The sequence below is a fragment of the Pecten maximus genome, chromosome 11, assembly GCF_902652985.1.
Source record: "Pecten maximus chromosome 11, xPecMax1.1, whole genome shotgun sequence".
Classification (NCBI taxonomy): Eukaryota; Metazoa; Mollusca; class Bivalvia; order Pectinida; family Pectinidae; genus Pecten; species Pecten maximus.
Genome location: NC_047025.1, coordinates 10131041 through 10150142, shown reverse-complemented (window position 1 = coordinate 10150142; position 19102 = coordinate 10131041). Strand labels below are relative to the sequence as shown.

At 38.6% G+C, this 19102-nt stretch overlaps 1 protein-coding gene across 1 annotated transcript; it reads left to right on the top strand.

The window, feature by feature from the left end:
• Positions 1-14159: 14159 nt before the first annotated feature.
• On the top strand, positions 14160-18576 carry LOC117338422. The gene is made up of 5 exons (XM_033899776.1): positions 14160-14286; positions 15217-15285; positions 17004-17069; positions 17422-17481; positions 18181-18576. The coding sequence occupies exons 1-5, from the start codon at positions 14160-14162 to the stop codon at positions 18369-18371; spliced, it is 513 nt and encodes a 170-aa protein (XP_033755667.1). The 3' UTR covers positions 18372-18576.
• The last annotated feature ends 526 nt before the right edge of the window (positions 18577-19102 follow it).

Below are 19102 nucleotides of genomic sequence, written 5' to 3'. Positions count from 1 at the left end.
TAGCATGTTTGGTTAAAGTAATTTTCTAGAAGAAACTAAAAACGCACTACTTCTTGGACGTCACCCATATTTTTTACCCTGCACCAAGGGCATAGGGTCAAAAAGGTTCATTAACTTGATAAGTTCTTTTCCATTTTTCTCGTACAGTGACTGAGTATTATTGTTATGGTTAAGTTTTTAATATCTTTTGTTTGTTTTTGTTTTAAAGTTTTGATATCAAAAAGATGTCAGATGCTAAACTAGTTGTATTTTAATATGTTATCGTTTTTTCAACTGCATTTTTTACCACTTAGAGTTAAGAGTTTTGATAGGCTTTGGCCTTTTTTGGGCTGTTGTTGGGCAAGTGTGCTTGATACAGCAGCCAGAAGAGGCAAGCACATCTTTATTTAAGAGTAACTTCCCTTTATCCAACAATCCAGCTATTATTTCGATTGCGAAGAATAAACTCTTTAAACAGATATTGTAGCCAAATGCTTGCCAACGCACCTTCGTGTAATTTATATATAACATACCGCAGCCTCCCAAAACACACAAACGTACTCACCACACGCATACATGTCGCACGCACTGGAGGCCGTCCTTAAATGACCTTAGCTGTTAATAAGACGTTAAACAAAAGAAACCAAACCAAACACCGAACTGTAACTAAATCTACTCGATCTATAATTAATGCATCCAAACCACATTCCGCTGAAAATTTTCCATCCTGCCTCCTTAATTAAAATATACATAGTTTAATCTGACTATCGCTATTGTTCAAAGCTTTAATAAAAAATTCATGTTCAGTTAGCTGAAGTTGTAACTTTTATATATACCAACTCGATACATAGTCATCTCCTGATTTTTTTTTTTTTTTTTTTTTAAATGTTTAGGGTTTAACGTCCTCGCAAGAACCAGGTTCATATCAGGACGGGTGTCGGGGGAAGACCTATATAAGAGAACCAGTGTTGCAATGTTGGTAGAAAATCAATTTTGGTCTCTTCAATTTGCCCTTCAAAGAAGGCATTCCCCGATTCGTCAGGGGACTCACTTTAAGTCGCCCTCTAGGATTTGGTTTGGTTTGGTTTATTTTGTTTAACGTCCTATTAACAGCTAAGGTCATTTAGTACGTGCGACATGCGTGCGTGTGATGAATGCGTATGTGTGTTTTGAGAGGTCGTGTTAAGTCCCCTTGTGATAGGCCGGAACTTTGCCGATTTATAGTGCTACCTCACTGAAGCATACTGCTGAAGACACCCAGCAGGACACCCCACCCGGTCACATTATACTGACAACGGGCCAACCAGTCGTCCAACTCCTTGTAAGCTGAGCGCTAAGCAGGAGTAGCAACTACCATTTTTAAAGACTGGTATGTCTTGGCCAGGGGACAGACCCCAAAGCCTTCCTCAGGGGCGAACGTTCAACTAAAGGTTTGGTTTGGTTTGGTTTTATTGGTTTAACGTCCTATTAACAGCTAAGGTCATTTAAGGACGGCCTCCAGTGCGTGCGACATGCATGCCTGTGGTGAGTGCGTATGTGTGTTTTGGGAGGCTGCGGTATGTTTGTGGTAAGTCTCCTTGTGATAGGCCGGAACTTTGGCCGATTTATAGTGCTACCTCACTGGAGCATACTGCCGAAGACACCCAGCAGTACACCCCACCCGGTCACATTATACTGACAACGGGCCAACCAGTCGTCCCACTCCAATTATGCTGAGCGCCGAGCAGGAGCAGCAACTACCATTTTTTAAAGACTCTGGTATGTCTCGGCTAGGGGACAGAACCCAAAACCTTCCTCACAGCGGCGAACGCTCAACTAAAGGCCAAAAGTGAGGCATTGTCAAGGGAGACATTAGGAAGAATAAAGTTGTTAAGAAAGAAGAGAAAAGATAAGATCCCAAATTTAGTCGCCTTTTACGATCATGCAATAGGGGCAGCAGGTACAATTCTTACGACCTACCTGCAGGGCAGGCCCTCTAGGATCAATGTGCAGTTGGATACAGCTGGCCTCATTCTAGTGCTCTCCAATGTCTCCTGAACCTCTTACGGCCAAGCAGAGGGGCGCCCCTGAATAGGTGACATTTCGTGATGTGACTACGCGTAACACATCCTCTGATCTGATATTCCACTGACTGCACGTTGCCGAATGTGCTGTCAGCCCATCACAATGCTCAAATAATTTCTGTTCACATGTTGATCAATTAAATGATCTTCAGATAAACATTCTTTATATAAATGCAGACTGTGTGAAGGATAAAAAACTGAATCCTTTTTGATCAGTCGTCCGAATGATTGAGACCAAGCTATTACACGTGTTATTTGAGTAACCTGTGTCAACATGTCGCAAAACGATGTCATATGATCTCAAATGTATAGTTGTTGGTGTGAAAACAATCCACAATACCAATAAGTTCATGGAAGACTACAATGCAAATCTGTAATTTTGCTTGTCTATCCCAAAATCTCGATACTATATAATATTACGAAACCATCGACGTCTTTAACAGATTGTAGCATGTTTGAACATAGCTTTGATATACTTTAACACTTGCATATGTAGACACATCTTGAACTAGATCAGTAACATTTCTACAACTCATATCGTTAAATAATAAATTAACTAATCAATGCAGTTTAGCAAGCCCTGATTGAATCTGATGTTTGAATTTGTACCAGGAAATAAATAGGTAAGATATATTTAATATCCTTTATTAGCTATAAGAAGTATCAATACCAAAGCATATATTCATTCAGTGTATATTTAGACTCGGTATCTTTCAACCAAGTTTCCAGCCTGAGAATGTTGGTCTTCCCAGGGTACTGGAGCTCACGACTGTTCCTTTTCCATACAACTGCCCCATACGGATATAGATATGATCTCCCTCGTTCAGTGTCAGGACAACAAGAGCCGAAGTTTGATGGTAATCATTGATTTCTTGTGAATCTGTTCAGGATGATCCCCTAATAGCTCCAATCACAACAAGAACAGTCTGAATTTCATTATGTGGATTACAAACAATGGTCCACGTAAGGACATAAGTTCCAGACTCTGGGACGGTATAAAGTCCGGTCCCAGGGTTATATACTTCCCCTTGATCCAGCGTTTCCTGGTCAAATACCACTGCTTCATTCGGAGTTACCGCTATGCTTCCGGACATGACTGTGTGGAAAGCAGTGGTAATCCTGATATTTGGGGCGACACCTGCGGCGCAAGATTATATTAACAACAATCGGGATAATTTTTTTTCTTTAAGTGAATGATATTTGTGTGTACCGATTCCTATAAAGACAATGATTCTATAATAATCTTTCAGATATCAAAGTAAAGAATTCAGAGCGATACCGTTACTACACTTTCTCCTCAAGTTATACTAACGGTAAAATAATAACATAAAATTTTAAAAACTTGAAGCATATTATTAACACAATATATTTTTAGCAACGAAATTAAGCATTGTTTCGTAATGGATGGCTGCAGAAAATGCTGTTGTGGATCCCTAGACATACATTCATATGCGAATCCGCTAACACTCCCGTCAGCAACAGGTACAGGTCTTAAAACCTCTCTTTGTTTTGTTTATAATATAAAACTTTTATAAACTCCTGCGTATTGATCATCATTTAATTCCCGCCAAAATTGCTGGGATACACCAACACGTTCAAACTATCTTCATTTTTGTCTAACACTCATGTTGACTCTGTAAGTCGTAGATGATGTGATTCTACCCATTCCTTTTCTTTGCCTTCGTGGCAGTAACCAGTATGTCTGATACACTTTGATCATCTGATTTGTTGCGTCGATCGTCATATATTCCGCGGTTTATTTACATATATAAAATAGAGCACTGCATTAGAGATTCCTAGTAATCAGTGGGTAGCTGCCCGGTTTTAATTACAATCATAATGAACAAAGTCACATTATATCATCATTAAGATACATCATTTAACACATTTGTATAATTTTGTCATAACTGATCTGTTAAGAAAACATAGAGGGGCCTTAAATGCTAGTATTCGTTTTGGAAATACCCGAAAGGTATGGATAGTGTTTGCTGAAATAGACTCTTACCAATTTTATGAAAAGTTCAAAATTTATTGTATTTCGTTTTCTTCGAGTGACAAAAATAATCTATCCCTGGTTTACGGAGGGTCAACACTTATAACTTGTTATAATTGACATAAAATAAATCGCGGCAACTTTTTTCAGAATGAATATTGACGCATGCGTGGAATCAAGTAAAGGCGAAAGGTGTTCAATTAAAGCACTTTTGTTGAATTTTTTTTGTTTTGTTTTTTGTTTTGTTTTGCGTATTATGAAATTGTTTTGAACCTTTCGTTTTTTACTTCAACGTTATTCATTAGCATTGCTATTGTGCAAGTTAAACCAGTCTAAATATGTTAAAAAGTTTTACTTAATTTCAAAAAGTGTTAGAAATAATTTCGATCACTCTCACAGACATTATTTTCGACTGTTTACACGATATTCAAACGGTTATAAAATACTGAAATTTAATGAAGAACGATTTTGGTGTAGTTTCTCTCCTGCGAGATATGAAATGAAAATATATGGACGTTTTGCCAAATAATGACATGGAAATAGGTAGAAATATGACGTCGTTGGAATTGAACATTAAATGTGATTTTCATAATTTTCACTTAACATAACCAAACTAACGGTACAATAATAGTTGGCGTATTTCACTCATGAAAGGTGCCTTTTATCGAATATAATCGTGTAAAATAAGTGTTGATCGCGATAATACTTTCATGTATGGATATTAAAACTTATATCACGGTCACTGCTCATGTTATCATTAATGTACTTACGCTTTTATTTGAATCTCGAGAAGTTTGCTATAGATAGATTCCTTGATTCTTTCTCGTTTTTTTTTCAGGAGTATCGTCCTCGTCAGCTTGATTCGGGACATGGTCGTCGTCATCATCTATATGTTTCCGAGTCGGCATGATACTGGTATTATGATTTAAAGAGGTCCTAGAAGTTTGTTCTGGGATAGCTATTTTCAAAATACTCGATCCCGGTGTGGAGTCGAAAGTTTGTTGCGGCTCAAAATGAGTTGGGTTGTTTTCATTACCTAGATTAGGAGATCTTAAACATTTTTGCGATTTCCTAGTGGAATCAATAACCATGTTCTCTAAATCGGATATCCTCTTTGATAGTTTGTCAACGAGTTTATCCTTCAGGATGCCTACTTGTTCCAAAGACGTCATCCCCAGGTTAAGTTTCTTTATCTCAGACATCCGATTAGCCATGCCCAACTTCAGTTGATCAATACGTTCATCCTTCTCGGCCAGTAGAATAGCAATCTTGCGGTAAACGATGGATACGAAGTCCTGCCACTCCGACGGCATCGAATTGCCATGGTTACCGTCCGGCAAATGTAGCGTTGGATAGTTGTGGTAAAGCTGGTTTCTATCGTACGACCGAATGTTCGTATATATGGCCAGTAAGAACTTCACAAACATACCTGCTATCTTACCGTCCACAGACACTGGTAAACATACTCTAGAGCAGTTATCTGTTTTTACTGACACCAAATCTTGATATGTAGACTTACATAGCAACAGTCCTAGTTAGATAAACAAGATGCCCATGGGGCCTGTATCGCCCAACTGGTTGGATTTGACCAAATGTCAAAATAATGTTCATGTTCAATTCCTTTTGTTTGTCAACCTCAAACAATGCTATATATGATTATTGTGCGGGGATCCCAACTGCTTTAAAGAAATAATGAAGTCCACACTCTAAGTTTACAACATGCATTACAACATGCATTAATAACTTCATGACTAGTAGCGATTTAAAGGAATTACCATTATTTCCCCTATGGGGCAAAATCTGTTTCACTTTCCCGAAGGATGTTTCCGACCAAATTGGGCTAAATTCCATTCATAACTTTATGACTAGTAACGATTTAAAGGCATCACTTCTAGTTGCTACTCCTGCTTAGCGCTCAGCATATTAGGAGTGGAACGACTGGTTTGCCCGTTGTCAGTATAATGTGACCGGGTGGGGTGTCCTGCTGGGTGTCTTCGGCAGTATGCTTCAGTGAGGTAGCACTATAAATCGGCAAAAGTTCCGGCCTATCACAAGGAGACTGAACACAAACATACCGCAGCCTCCCAAAACACACATACGCACTCACCACATGCATGCATGTCGCACGCACGGGATGCCGTCCTTAAATAACCTTAGTTGTTAATAGGACGTTAAACAAAATAAACCAAACCAAACCCCCAAGGATGTTTTTGACCAAATTGGGATCAAATCCATTCATAACTTCATGACTAGTAGCGATTTAAAGGCATTACCTCTATTTACCCTATTGGGCCACGCCCCTTTGACCCATTAGGGGTCAAAGTCACCATTTATGCAAAATCTGTTCCCCTTCCCCCAAGGATGTTTCTGACCAAATTGGGTTCAAATCCATTCATAACTTGATGATAAGTAGCGATTTAAAGGAATTTCCCCTATTGTGCCCCGCCTCTCCGGCCCCTTGGGGGTCAGAGTCACCATTTATGCAAAATCTTATCCCTTTCCGCCAAGGATGTTTCTGACCAAATCTGGTCAAAATCCAATAAGAACTTTTTGACTAGTAGCGATTTGAAGCAAATGTTGACGTACGACGGACTGTCAACGGACGCCGGCATATGACATAAGCTCACCGGACCTTCGGTCCATGTGAGCTAATAAAACAGACCACGAATATTCCTATGGTACCTTGGTTTGGTTTGGTTTATTTTGTTTAACGTCCTATTAACAGCTAAGGTCATTCAAGGACGGCCTCCCGTGCGTGCGACATGTATGCGTGTAGCGAGTGCGTATGTGTGTTTTGGGAGGCTGCGGTATGTTCGTGTTAAGTCTCCTTGTGATAGGCCGGAACTTTTGCTGATTATAGTGCTACCTCACTGACGCATACTGCCGAAGACATCCAGCAGGACACCCCAACCGGTCACATTACCGACAACAGGCGAACCAGTCGTCCCACTCGTAATATGCTTAGCGCTAAGGAGGAGTAGCAACTATTTTTAAAGACTCTGGTATGTCTCGGCCAGAGGACAGAATCCAAAGCCTTTCTTACAGGGGCGAACGCTCAACTTAAGGCCAAAAGTGAGGCCCCAGACAGCAAGCTTACGTTGGGCCTATGGCAGTATGTCACGTTGGGCCAACATCGGTAAATCACGTTTGGCCAACATAATGTTGCTCATCGGCGCAACGTTGGTCCAACGTGTTGTTCAAACGAAGATAGGTCGTGTTAATGTGTTGGCCCGACGTTGGTCCAACGTTAAAACAAAAAAAAAATCAGGTTGGCCCAACGTTGGTCCAACATCAGATTAAACAGTTTATGTTGGTTCTACGTTGGCAATATCGGGAAACTAACATTGGACCAACGTTGGTTTAATGTCAGAAGTTTGACCTATGTGTTGGTTTTCGGTTGTGTTGGAGCTGATACAGTTGATTCCATACATCACGAAACCGCGTGAATATGGTTTACATCCGTTGCCTAATACCACCTTCAATGTACACACGTTTAACTTCAAGAGCATGATAATCCAACGGTAAGGTACGTATTACAGATATTACAGATAAATGCTAATTTCATTTTCTCACATATAACGCAAGGCTACATGTACATAAGCATTGTATGCCCGGAAAAAAAACATTAAGAATAAAAAATATAAAAGTTATGTTTTTTTTTTTATTGATCTATAATTGATATAAAGTGATTGACCAGAGTATTATACACTGTTTTAGATGTTTCTTAATTGACTGTCATCATTATTTATTCACTGTCCTGATTATATGCCTCTTGACTGCTTTGGTTGTCTTTCTTTCTCATTATTCCTATCTTCTTTATCTCCCGAATATCTGAGCCAGTCTTTGATGACACAATGGATCCCCTGGTTAGAACGTAGCCCCTGCATTATCGGTTCCTACGCACTCCTCCTAAAAGGATGATTTAATAACGTACATACAGTACAAATATGAATTATTGTACACGCATATGCTCAATTCAAACATTAATATAATTGCAAAGGGCCTGTTTCCAAAATGGCCCCTTCTCTGATTCAAATTTCCTGTTGGTGGTGCATTGCCCATGCCGTTGTGGTCACAAATCTATAAAGTATAAAAGATTTAGGTCACTTGGTTTGTTTTTTATGGCTCCTCAAAGTTGTACCTTTCAGAAGCTGTCTAAGTGTTGATAAAATGTGCATGTTATGTAAAATATAAATGAAAATCTAATCAAATGATGGTCACCATAAAGAATACATTCATGTCATGATTGTGACAAAAAATCATGTTTCCATCGCGCCATTTGGCTGTTTTATGGAAGAAACAATCTCAAAAATGCCATTTTCGATGATAACATTTTAGACACAAAAACTGTGTTTTTTAGAGAATACACCCTTTTATGGGCGTTGGATGCAAACCAATTTTTATCCTATTAAACAGTACGTAATATGCTATTGATGAGAGGTTTGGTTTGGTTTGGTTTATTTTGTTTAACGTCCTATTAACAGCTAAGGTCATTTAAGGACGGCCTCCCGTGCGTGCGACATGTATGCGTGTGATGAGTGTGTATGCGTGTTTTGGGAGGCTGCGGTATGTTCGTGTTAAGTCTCCTTGTGATAGGCCGGATCTTTTGCCGATTTAGAGTGCTACCTCACTGAAGCACACTGCCGAAGACACCCAGCAGCACACCCCACCCGGTCACATTATACTGACAACGGGCGGAAAAATCATCAACATGTAAGTGGTGGAATATTTTCAAATCTTGGGTTGAATTAGCATATGGTTGAATTGCCGATTTTCGACTTTCTTTAGATAATTAACAAAAACACGAGAGTATTTGCTCGGTATGTTGAGAATATGTACACAGATATGAAAAAAGTGAGAGAAACACTTTTTTTATAAAAAAAACCAAGATGGCTACTTCACAAGTCCCCGTGGTTGAAGACATTGGCTGACAAATAGACAGAACAACAAACAAAACGTGTTCCTTATGATTTTGGTTGGTTTTCGCATTGACGGGAGTGTTCATAGCTACGGGCGATTGTATAATACCTATATTTATAAGTTTGGTTAGTCACATGGTAACGGGGATCTTTCATATCGAGCCCCAAACATACTTTCGACATATGCACTCCGTTGTCGCATGGAAAACTATTTCAATTTTTGTCAGAATTTCTTCACCTGTGGTTGTAATGGTCGAGGGTTTTCCAGCGCCCTGTAATACCCAAGGTAGTACAAGATACTGGAGATGTGCGCACACATTCCCATCGTTCTCTCTCCAACTGGGCACTGGCAGTAGTAGTCCTTTATTGGGTCCTCATCATCGGGTGAAACGGTGAACCGTATCCAAACGTTATATTTCGTTTGGCTTTTGTGTCGAGAATGTATTTGACATCGGAGAAGGTCTGGGGAGTGCTGGTAAAGCCACACCTCATAGTCTCCGTCATCACTTAAATGTTCGGCGATGTAACCAGGAGCCAGAGATATCTGATACGTTCCATACGTAATGGTTCTCAGGTAATCGAGATCGAGACGGGGAAACAGTACGGAAGATGCATCCATCTTGACAAACTCGGACCTTGCCCGTCTAGATAGATCCGGATGTCTTGACTCTCTGAGCTAAACCATTCGGTGTTTTCAACCGGTCCTTCATACGTTCAGCCATTAGCCTATCTTTGACATCTCTCTCTGGAGATCTCTGGTAGGTCGGTCCTCATATACCATTCAGACAGGCTGTGACGGTTCGAAGCAAAGCCTCGATGACATTGATAAAGCTGTTAGACACCAATTGCGTTCGGAAGAACGTCCAGTGTTTCAGACGACCATGATAGGATTTCACAATCCACCTCGATTTGGTAATAGTTCTGTCAAGATTTGCTTGGACATCAGAATGTTGACTTTGACCGGGTTTCAGGTATGACGGCATGCTAGCATTGAGGCCAGAGGCTTCGAAAACTGGTAGGACATGTCTAAAACCTCGGTCAACGGCAACATTGTCATCTGGTTGTAGCCAAGTAACTAGCTTGTCGATGACTTTTTTGTAATTGTAGCATCATTTTCGCTGCCAGTGAATGGTCCTACTGTGTCCAGAATGTAGCCATCTGGTAAGGCGATGCTTATGAATTTGAGATAGTTTCTCTTCTTCTGGCCACAGTAGGACATTCTCTGGAGCTTGTGGTTGGAGCTTTTCTGGATATAAATATAGGTGCCATCTAATATGGCAGTGGCTTTATCTCCAAAAAATGCTTCTGAAAAGACAGTATTGTGCCCGAGCAACTGTTCTCTTGTCAAGTGTTCCGGACCTAGAAATTGTGGGACTATCGATGTGTCTAATGCCTGTACTATGGGGTGGAAAGTTTTGGACACATTTGACTTGGAAATTCCAAAAAGAGAAGAACACGACTCCAGGAAATGTCGGTTTTCAGTTTTACCCAGAACAGTAATCGAGTTCCGAAGATACTTCATGTAGCACTTCTGTCAAATAAGTGCTTGTTCCTTTGCTGACATGAATCCTTGTTGCACCAGCGTATCTAGGAGCCATTTATATAATGGACTATTTACATTGCGTGCACTTCTGTTCTTATTGCCACTACGTTTCTTGAAGTATAGTTGACAGCCTTGTCCAACACATTTACCCTCCATCTTGAAACAATAACGATTGGTTTATGAAGCGTCGATAATGTAACAAAATAGCAAGCCACCGATTATTTAGTCGTTAGATATCATAAAAATGTCATGAAAATATCCGCTCTGATATTCAATATAAAATTTTGTATATAATAAGCTATATAATAGGGTTTCAGACAAGGTTGTTACTCATTTCCCCCTTTTCTTTCAATTTACAACCACATTCAGGCGGCGATATGAGAACGTTCCACCACAGGGAATTAGCTGATTTTTGGTACACATATGAAACAAGTAAAGCTCTATCCGATTTTGTGATGGAAATTTGCATCCAAAACTATATAACGGGAGAAAATTGCAATTTTATGGCATTTTTCTTCATAATTGTGTCTCTGCAAGTGCATTTTCATCCGAGAAAATTTTTGTTTTATGTTTTTTGAATAAACACGATGTTTTGGAAATATTTATCAAAAGAAATTTATACTATGTTTCGAATTACAATTTCGAGATAACCTTTTATTTACGACCTTATGTCTCTGATGCTCAAAATGACAACTTTATGAAAATACATTTTCACTGACATTATGAAATCTGGGTGTCGGAAAGGTGTAAAATTATTCTTCGGAAAAGAAACAAGAGGCCCAGGGCCTTAACGGTCACCTGAGATTTGAAATATTTCGGCCAAATAAATTGACCCTTTTTGGCCCCACCCATCAGTCCTAATGGGGTCAGTCTATGAAGAGTATTTGATTCTAACATATAGTAGATAAGAAGATTTTTGAAATTTCAGTCAATTTCATTTCGGTCAACCCTTTTTGGCCCCGCCCACCAGCCCCTGGGGGTCAACCAGGGCCAACATGTACATAACATCAAACTGTAATCCCATGCTGATAATTTGAACCAAGTTAGAATGAATTCCAATACAAATCCAACAAATAATAGTCAAAAATGTGATTTCCCTATATAAACTATAGTAAAGTTTACCCCCTCCCCAGGGGCAAACGTGAGACCCCAGGGTCATGAAATTCACAGTTTTGGTAAAGGGTCTAAGACCCTTACATCTATGAAGAGTATTTGATTCTAACATATAGTAGATAAGAAGATTTTTGAAATTTCAGTCAATTTCATTTCGGTCAACCCTTTTTGGCCCCGCCCATCAGCCCCTGGGGGTCAACTAGGGCCAACATGTACATAGCATCAAAGTGTCATCCCACGCTGATAATTTGAACCAAGTTAGAATGAATTCCAATACAAATCCAACAAATAATAGTCAAAAATGTGATTTCCCTATATAAACTATAGTAAAGTTTACCCCCTCCCCAGGGGCAAACGTGATACCCCAGGGACATGAAATTCACAATTTAAAGCACCTTAAGACCCTTTCATCTATGAAGAGTGTTTGATTCCACCTTATCTGAGAGTAGAGAAGAAGATTGATGAAGTTTTAGTCAATTTGACACTTTTTGGCCCCGCCCCTCAGGCCCCCGGGGGATGGGGACCATATAATTCACAATTTTAGTTGACCTTTAGCCATAGAAGCTCCCTGCCAAATTTCATTGAATTTGGTTCAGTTGTTTTGGAGAAGTTGGAAATGTAAATTGTTTACGGACGGACGACGACGGACAAAAGGCGATAAGAATAGGTCACTTGAGACTTTGTCTCAGGTGACCTAAAAAAGAACGTGGGATGAAATTACTGAGATGCTGAATTCGTAAGTATGATATTAGGCTAAAAAAAACCAGAAAGCAATCACCCTGAAAATTGATACCATAGTGGTATGTTTATGCAGGGAAGATTTATCATTTTACAGCTATTACGGAATCACTCAGTAGCCATAATAGTAGGCTCCAGGTATTATCATATTGACGCCTGCTGCTGATTTTACTATTGCCCACGGTGCACTGTGACGTCAGCTCTAATGATGTTATTTTTAGATTTTTGCCGCTGTCTTATATGTTGCTCACATTAGGCTATTGGTAATAGGCCTACGCCATGGAATCGTAACATCTTCAGCTGATCCAGGGAATATAACGTCAATATGCGTCTGCAATGTCAACGAATCTCTTCGAAGTTTTGGATCAGCATGCATGATTGCTATCACGATCAGCTGTTTATCTATTTACTGTACTTTATTCAGTTGTTACGTCCTCAGTATAATCACGGACTTACTGTATTTGTCAGTGGTATAATAACCTATAGGCTAGATATGTAGAGTCTAAATACCAAAGAAAATGTCAGTTCTAATCGACACACATATGATATACAGATTTGCGTAGCCAGAATTGCGAAACCATCCGTCCTGGTGCACACGGAAGATTGGTCCCATACAAAAATGTATGGGTTCATGTCTTGTCATGCCCCTTTCTGTTGTACAAGTACATGTAAACATGCATTTTTACATGGGGACTGTTTACGATCTTAAAGTTTGGTTTGGTTTGGTTGATTTTGTTTAACGTCCTATTAACAGCTAAGGTCATTTAAGGACGGCCTCCCGTGTGTGCGACATGCATGCGTGTGTTGAGTGCGTATGTGTGTTTTGGGAGGCTGCGGTATGCCCGTGTTAAGTCTCCTTGTGATAGGCCGGAACTTTTGCCGATTTATACTAACTGCTTTTCCTGTATCTGTAGATAATGGTAACGCCCATTCATACAGTGATATGTGATGTCACTATACGTACATGTCCAGTGTAGCCCCTCCCATTGGTACTGGTGGCCTGGCATTGGGTACCTTTCATTTTTACTGTTTTTTCTCTCTATCTAACCCCACTTACACCAGGCCAATTAAGATATCCAGTGGACGTGGCCTTATCTATATACGGTTCTGGCCATTGTGAGGGCAGCCTGAATTAAACTACAATGTTTTTTTTCAAGGATTTTTGTAAAAAAACACCTAATAATTTCCAGTCATGATTACAGTATGTAGTGTTGGTATACAGTATATAGTGTTGGTATGTATTACAGATTTTCCTGAGTTAATCAATCTTTAATGATTTACATGAAAATTTCTAAAAAACAAAAAATGCTTATCATTGTAGACAATTCCAGACATGTAAAAGAGAAACAAAAGATGTAAAAAGGAAATATTTCAACACCAAACAAAGCGGTACACTTTTGTAATTAATTGTCACCTTATTCCAATGTTTGATACATCACTTGCATGTGTACTTTCAAATAAAAAATAAAACATGTGTTTCCGTTAACATGCCAGATAAAAATAAGGTAGGTAGGTAGGGAAATCTTTTTGTTAGTCATCCTTGAAAATGGTCAAAAAAATTCAGTGTAGGCACAAAAGTACAAGTTTAGTGGAAACAGGTATTATTTTTAGCCTAGACCTAAATTAGTTTTGAGATTACAGTATTTTACAGAATACCAGAAGGTCATCAGTTATAGTTATATACATGTACACTTGTTTTTTTAAACTAGGCATTATATTATTAGTGTATATACACCATATATGATATATTACATGTACCGTATTTGATATTTCTTTTTGGTTTTATTATCAGCAAAGGCAAAATTAGATGTATGCCGGTATCCAGCAACTGGTGGAGGACCTCCTCCGGAACGTCCTTCTCCAGCAGAAAGCTGATTATTGCTGCCACTGGAACCAGGCCTGGAACGAAAGGCATTGCCAATGGGATAGATTGTGATAGTAAGTCCATTGTACAGTTATTACAGTTATCCTGGTGTGGTATTGTCTGTGGTAGAATGCATGCGGCAAGAGGTTCCTTTCGACATTTTGTTTTACCTTTTGTGTGGTATTTGCATATAGAAAGAAGCTATGTCATTATTACAGTGTAGTTAAAGAGACTTTATATTACAATTTTGCAATGATTTGGTCAGTGTAGGACAGAGGTGACCTTATTTTCTTTGTAAATGAAGTTGTCACAAGCTTATTAGAAGCGTCATTCCTGATACTTTGGTTTGGTTTGGTTTATTTTGTTTAACGTCCTATTAACATCTAAGGTCATTTAAGGACGACCTCCCGTGCATGCGACATGTATGAGTGTGGTGAGTGCGTATGTGTGTTTTGGGAGGCTGCGGTATGTTCGTGTTAAGTCTCCTTGTGATAGGCCGGAACTTTTGCCGATTTAAAGTGCTATCTCACTGAAGCATACTGCCGAAGACACCCAGCAGCACACCCCACCCGGTCACATTATACTGACAACGGGCAAACCAGTCGTCCCACTCCAAATATGCTGAGCGCTAAGCAGGAGTAGCAACTACCATTTTTAAAGACTCTGGTATGTCTCGGCTAGGGGACAGAACCCAAAACCTTCCTCACAGCGGCGAACGCTCAACTAAAGGCCAAAAGTGAGGCATTGTCAAGGGAGACATTAGGAAGAAGAAAGTTATCAAGAAAGAAGAGAAAAGATAAGATCCCAAGTGTAGTCGCCTCTTACGATCATGCAATGGGGGCAGCAGGTACAATTCTTACGCCCTACCTGCAGGGCACATTCCTGATACAAAATATAACAATATATTCAACAGTTTAAACTATATTAAGAACGCACTGGTGTGCTGTATATTAAGTACAAACTGGTGTGCTAATTTAGTTTTTATTTAATTCTGAACTCAGCAGTATTGCCAGTCCAACCTGTAACTGTGACTGAAAGGGTATCTGAAGACTACAGATCATCTGATTGTCAAGGTAAATTGTAGACATATTCTGAAATATATTTAGGAATAGATTTCAGTTTGAATAAATATGATAACCCATGAATGAATGGAGAAAAATGGCATCAAAACAATTCCATTGTTATGAAATAGAACATTATCATATTAGCAATGTATATATAAAGTATATATATATAGTGTATTGGTTGATGATGAACAACATACATGGGTAATGTAGATCAGAAAAAAACAGACAGGTGGCCATCTTTGATTTTAACAATCTAGTTTTACAGTTATTGTTTCTTCTCAAAGTATCCTTCATTGCAATTTCCCTTGTTCTGCATGATCAATTTTGAGACTGGGTGAAAACAAAAATGCAATGACCGACAGGAATGTTGAAGTTAAGTATTACTACTAATAGTATCTTTGTTTCATTGACATCGGTCATTCTCACAATCATGTAGTCTTTCCTTGGTCTGTCTAAATTAAGTGCCTTTTGAATTTTAAGACTTATCAAAAGTCAAAATGACAAACAGATCATCATTTGAATTTTCACAGTTGAAATTGTTCGGGCATTTCATTCTTCATTTTTCCCCAAATTTCAGATTCAAGGGTTACCTATTGTGTTAAAAAATTTAAGAGGAAAGAATAGACAAGAGATCAGTCATATGTTGGCCCAGTAGATCATGCTGTGATCTCTGGTATTTCTATTAAAGATTAAACTGAAAGTGGATACCAACATTAGAAAATTAGCATAAAAAACTCTTTAACCATGGAATTAGAATTGAGCAGGGCGACATTTAATAATGAATATTTTAACACATACATGTTGATAAACATGATACATTTCTTTGCTATCAAATGTCTGGTGGGATTTATATTAACTGACAGCATTTTATAAAAGTGTTGAATGTAGCTAAGATAATATGCACTGTGAATTTTGTGCTGACAATTATAGAACTACAGTGTACTTCATGATAGCAGTAATTGCCAATGAAAATGATACAACCACGATTTGGTTTAGTTTGGTTTATTTTGTTTAACGTCCTATTAACAGCTAAGGTCATTTAAGGACGGCCTCCCGTGCGTGCGACATGTATGCGTGTGATGAGTGCGTATGTGTGTTTTGGGAGGCTGCGGTATGTTTGTGTTAAGTCTCCTTGTGATAGGCCGGATCTTTTGCCGATTTAGAGTGCTACCTCACTGAAGCATACTGCCGAAGAAACTCAGCAGCACACCTCACCCGGTCACATTATACTGACAACGGGCGAACCAGTCCACTCCTAATTTGCTGAGCGCTAAGCAGGAGCAGCAACTACCATTTTTAAAGACTCTGGTATGTCTCGGGCCAGGGGACAGAACCCAAAGCCTTCCTCACAGGGGCGAACGCTCAACTAAAGGCCAAAAGTGAGGCACTGTCAAGGGAGACATTACGAAGAAGAAAGTTGTTAAGAAGAGAAAAGATAAGATCCCAAGTTTAGTCGCCTCTTACGATCATGCAATGGGGGCAGCAGGTACAATTCTTACGCCCTACCTGCAGGACAGATACAACCACGAACACAACTACGAACATTGTTGTCACTAGGCAAGCAACCACTCTCAAATACAACTGTACATTGTCACCAAATTTAAAGTTTTTGCTAGCCTACTGATTTTTGCAGTTTTAAGAGAAACATTATTCCACAAATATTTTAGAGTGTGAATTTAATCATAGCCATGAGAATATGACTATTTTCACCGATTAATTTTTAGCGATATTATCCTGTACTTCAAGCACAATCCAAAGCAATAGTACTGCCACTTATGAGCTCACAAGTAGTAAGTACTTATTGATTTATTGATAATTTAATATGTAAAGTCCTTCTTTCAATCCAAGAATGTTCTGATAATTGAATAATTTCTTTCTGTATTACATGTACCAATATAATATAATATCTTGAACAAACACTTCAGTTTTAAATCCACTGTTTCTGTTTGATTTGAATACATCTAGCTGTCTTTCGCTGTAAACTTTTGTTTAAAAACCCTACAAATAGATTTCAAAAGCATATTTTAGAGAGTATTTATTACTGCACAGTGGAATTTTCACTTGTCGACTTATGAAAAAAGCACAATACGAGCAAATTTGCGGTAATAACAGTCATGTTAAATATTTCACCATCTTTTCCAGCCATATTACCCTGTCCATCAACATCAGATGCATGCACAGACTTAAATGAGCCAACAAGAAGTAAGTGCTTATAATAACTGTATCAATTTTAAGCTCACCAGGTCCGAAGGATGAAGCCGAAGGACCAAGGTGAGTTTATGCCATATAGTGGTGTCCGTCTGTCAACAATTGACTTCTTTACTGCTGTTCAGAATTTAACAGAAATTGGCAGGATGTAGGTCAATAGATATCCATGTATCAAACTGAAGTAATCCTTTGTTAAAACTCTAAAGAAACTTTCTAATCTTGTTACTGTCCCTTGGTTTGGTTTGGTTTATTTTGTTTAACGTCCTATTAACAGCCCTACCTGCAGGGCAGTGTTACTGTCCCAGTTTGTTTTTTATGTCAATTGCTGGGAAGATATACTTTCAAACCCTTAATTTGAAACTATCAAAAATCAATAAAACTATCTTATCCAATATCTGGCATGCAGATATAAGACTGAATAAAAGTTGATTCCAGTAACTTTGGATTCAAACAAGGAAATTGTAGAAAGTTACATACATGGTATGTGCATATGACCACTTAACTTGGGGCCTGAACTTCAGCTCTTTGGAGTCGGTCAATATCATCAAACTGTCATTCTATACAGATAATGATTTCCAACCAAGACGAAAGACGAAAAATGGCTGCCATGATGATGTTACTGATATATTGAATCTTTGATATTGTAAGATTTTGATTTAAATTAGGTATAACTATATAATATATTTCTTTCAGAGAAACAAAAGTCTTCTCTAGCATCACTTACAGAGGAAAATTTGATGCTCGACAACCAAAGACTAACATTAGAAATTAAACGCATTGAGGAGGATACAAAGAAGATACAAATGGAGCAACAGAAATTGGCTCAAGTGAAATCTCTCCTTGACCTCAAAGCAGCTTACTGGACTTTCAAACTACAAAATTAATTTGAAATTTAAATGTTTTATGCCATGCATGGCACTGTCCCTCGTCTGTCCTTGATCGTTAAATAAGGGGAAAAACAGTTAAGAATGATAGGATTCACTCCACATTTGTTGGAAAAGGCAGGTCAAAATGTAGGAAAATGTTTTAATATAATTTAAGTGAGAGAATTTGGCCATGATTACTATAATATCCAGATGAGCGATTGCTTTTATTAAATGTATGACATTTAATAGTACATTTTTACTACAAAATATCAGAAGCTTCAATTGTCACTGATTCTAACAGTTTATTATAAATGACCCCGAAACAACGCATCGATTTCTTTCCATTTTCAAATTGGTCCTTCAAAGCTGAAGCGTTCCAAATCCGTGAATCGTGGACACTGCCATGACGCATTTAGACTTGTGATCCTCATGTGGGCATCACAAATTGCCTGTTGTGTTTATAGAGATTATATTCACAAACTGCATACTTCATATTCCTAATATTTATTTACAAGTTTAAATGTGCAACATCAAAAAGAGAGCTGTGTAATCTCAGGAATTAAGGGGGGGGGGGGGGGGGGGGGGGGGCGTGTATGGAGTGTCATTTAATATATTTGCATCAAAAAATTGTCAATTTGACGTGTATGGAGTGTCATTTAATATATTTGCATCAAAAAATTGAAATAGAGGAAATGTGGGTTTTTCACTGTTCATCCATGTGAAAAATATATTTCATTGTCATTTTTGAA